We start from the raw sequence: 3281 nt of genomic DNA, 5'->3' as shown, positions 1-3281 counted from the left end.
AACCACAACCACGCGCATCGTGGTGGTGGTGGCGGCGGCCATCGGCAACGCAGCGCGCACAGCGAGTCGGAGCTCGTGCTCTCCCGTCACGCGCGTGTGCAGCAGCTGAAGCAGCAGCCACGCCACACTGGCGCAACCAGCGGTGCAACCAACGGCAACACACGCGCGGACGGACCCCGTTTGAGACACCACCACGCGACCGCAGAGTCCAACGGCAACGACAGGAATGACAATGACAACGACGATGACGACGATGATGACTTTGACGACGAAGGTGATGATGGCACAAACGACGTTCCGCTGACGGAAGGGACGACTAGGAGCACAGGTGACCTCAGCCACTCCAACTTGGCGGACATGAGCACCCAGTCTGTACCGCTGCTGTGGTCGCCGCAGACGGCACACCGTCTTGCAGGCAACCTGACCCAGAGCCGGTCCCCAACACCAAGCCGCTCCCAGATGCACCAGCGCAACCTCACCCGCGACCCGTCCAAACGCGTCGACGACGACGAAGAAATGTGCGCCATGGATGTATGCTCGTCCGGTCACCCGCTCGTATGTGTGTGTGTCTGTGTGTGTGTGTGTGTGTCTGTCTGTCTGTGTGTGTGTGTGTGTGTGTGTGTGTGTATGTCTGTCTGGCTGTGTGTGTGTGTGTGTGTGTGTGTGTGTGTGTGTGTGTGTGTGTGTGTGTTGTCGTCATACACTCCATTCCACATGATGCTTTCCTCCTCACACGGTTCACATCTCACTCTTTGCTCACCGTCTTTACGTGAACACCCCCGTCATCCTCATTCACCTTCATCATCCCCAACAGCGTTCAGCGGCGGCGGACGGTGAGCGACGCTGCGCAGTGGCTTCGCGCCAAACGCCAAAGCGACCTGCACCGCGAACTCTTGCCAGCATCAGCAAAGGTGTGCGTGTGTGTGCGTGTGTGCAGGAACTTACTTGTGTGACTTGTCATCTCTGCATCCCCATCTTGTGCTCACGCTGCACCACTGCCTCCTGAATCAACACCATTCTGTCTTCCATCCGTCAGGGCGCACGGCGACACGCCCTCACACACGCCAGCGGCAGCACCAGCAAGTTCTGCGCCGTCTGCTCCCGAGTTCTCGTACGTCATGACAGTTTCACCTTTCTCGCTAATCAAATTGCAGTATCAATAGCAGTACCATCACTCTTCTTTAGCTCGCCTGTTTGCCCCAATACCACCTCCCACCCATCCTTACGTCGCCACCTGCTTCTCCCTCCCTTTATCTCCCTCCACTTTACCTCCCTCCACTTTACCTCCATTTCCTTCACCTTTGCCCCCCCCCCGTCCTCGTTGGGCAGTGGGGCATCACACGCCCCTACCGCTGCTCGGAGTGCGGCCTTGAGTTCCACCGCGCGTGCGAGCCGATGGCGCCGGCGTGTCTCGGGCGAACAGGAAGCATGGTCTCTCTCGATTCGCCCTCGGACGGGCCCATCCTCGACCAGTGAGCAGCCGCCCTCACGTGACAGAGGGAGAGATGGGCAGATGAAGCAGTGCACTCCACTTCTGACTTGCCTATTCGTTGTCGCTGCCTGTCAACTCACTCTCTTTTGCACACATATACACACGCACATGCCTGCTGCCACCCCCAGGACTGCACACCTCCTTCGCGTCTGCAGTGAGTCCTGCACCGGTGATGGGCGTCCCTGCATATGCGCTGTGTTGATCACATCACTTCACATCACGCCATGCCGTCTGCTCATTGTCCATTGCCGCGTGCGTGTGCATGTGTGATCGTGCGTGTGTTCGTGTTTTGCAGTCGCGTCGGCGGACTCCCTTGCGCGTCGAAGTCTCTTCCGTAAGTGGAATTGTGTGCGGTGCACCAGTACAATGGATCTGTGGCCACCGAACACACACACGCACACACACACACACACGCACACACACACACACACACACTCACACCCACACACACCCACACACACACACACACATACGCACGCACGCACAATCACGCACACATACACACACACGCACAATCACGCGACGCGTCTCACCTCGCTTCCCCCCCCCCAACTGCAGGCGTCCCTGATCCGTTTGCGATCGTGCACATGGACGGAGAGCGGTTCACAACCGCGGTAGGGACACACAACGACACGTGTACACGAGAATTGTGAATTGTGAATGCAGAGGTGTTTGGCTGTGTGAACGTGCAGGATCTTGTCAATAAGTGTCTGTGACCGTGTTTTTCATTGTGTTGTTTCAGTGAACACAACACGTGCTTGAAGTCGCGTGCCTGTTGTGTCTGCACACCATCACCATGTCGTCTCTGCCGTCCCGGCACCACCGCCAACGCACAGGTGGCGCGCAAGACGTTTGCCCCGCAGTGGATGACGGAGCGGGACATGTACGTCACAGCGGTACGTTTGCAACAACGAGGAAGTCGAGGGCCGATGAAAAGGCTCACGTGCGTTGCATTGACTGTGCTTTGCTCACTCACATTCGCTCTTGTTTAACTCACACACACACACACTTTCTCTCTCTCTCACCCACACACACACACACACACACTCGCGCTCACACTCACACTCGCACACACTCTCTCTCTTTCTCTCACCCACACACTTACACACACACACACCACCAGTCGAGCACGCTGAAGATTCTTGTGTTTGATGCGCGCAAGTTTGAGGAGGGCCGCTGGAACGGGTTCCTCGGCACAGCCGTCATCCCGGCTGCAGCGTTCATCGACTCCACCTCCCTCGGCGATGGCGCCACGAAGGTGCTCACATTCCGCCTGCGGAAACTGAAGGCGACGGACGTGGTGACGGGGACGGTGTGCGTGAAGGTGCGCGTGCTGCGACGGAATGTGGATCTCAGCAAGACGGCGCCAATGACAACACCACGCGCAGACTCACCGCGCACCATGGCACGGTGCGACCGACCCTCATGCTCGGACGTGTTCATGCCCTGCACGCGCTGTGTGCTGTGTTGGTGCTGTTTAACCCACAGGCTTTTGTGTTTGTGCAGGTTCGCACCCTCACCATCACAATCTCACCCACGATATCATGCGCTCTTGCTCGCACACACACAAATCACACACCCCATGTGTGTGTGTGTTTATGTGTGTGTGTGTGTGTGTGTGTGTGTGTGTGTGTGTGTGTGTGTGATGGTGAGGGTGCGAGCCTGCGCACACACACAAGCGTGTGGGTGAAACAGCACCAACACAGCACACAGCGCGTGCGGGGCATGTACACGTGCGAGCATGTGGGTCGGTCGCACCGTGCCATGTTGCGCGCGGAGTCTGCGCGTG

The 3281-nt window shown here is 58.1% G+C and overlaps 1 protein-coding gene across 1 annotated transcript in view; it reads left to right on the top strand.

The window, feature by feature from the left end:
• Positions 1 to 3281, top strand: part of PTSG_08925 (uncharacterized protein) — a 7744-nt gene continuing 4463 nt past the window's right edge. The window contains exons 1-9 of the mRNA XM_004990253.1: positions 1 to 518; positions 815 to 911; positions 1037 to 1111; positions 1330 to 1472; positions 1621 to 1646; positions 1788 to 1826; positions 2051 to 2106; positions 2329 to 2388; positions 2616 to 2927. Coding sequence (XP_004990310.1) covers positions 358 to 518; positions 815 to 911; positions 1037 to 1111; positions 1330 to 1472; positions 1621 to 1646; positions 1788 to 1826; positions 2051 to 2106; positions 2329 to 2388; positions 2616 to 2927 — 969 coding nt within the window. The 5' untranslated portion in view covers positions 1 to 357. The remainder of the gene's footprint in view (positions 519 to 814; positions 912 to 1036; positions 1112 to 1329; positions 1473 to 1620; positions 1647 to 1787; positions 1827 to 2050; positions 2107 to 2328; positions 2389 to 2615; positions 2928 to 3281) is intronic.

The sequence above is a fragment of the Salpingoeca rosetta genome (assembly GCF_000188695.1).
Source record: "Salpingoeca rosetta unplaced genomic scaffold supercont1.25, whole genome shotgun sequence".
Classification (NCBI taxonomy): Eukaryota; class Choanoflagellata; order Craspedida; family Salpingoecidae; genus Salpingoeca; species Salpingoeca rosetta.
The sequence above is the reverse complement of the archived record's forward strand: the minus strand, read 5'-3'. Positions and strand labels throughout refer to the sequence as shown.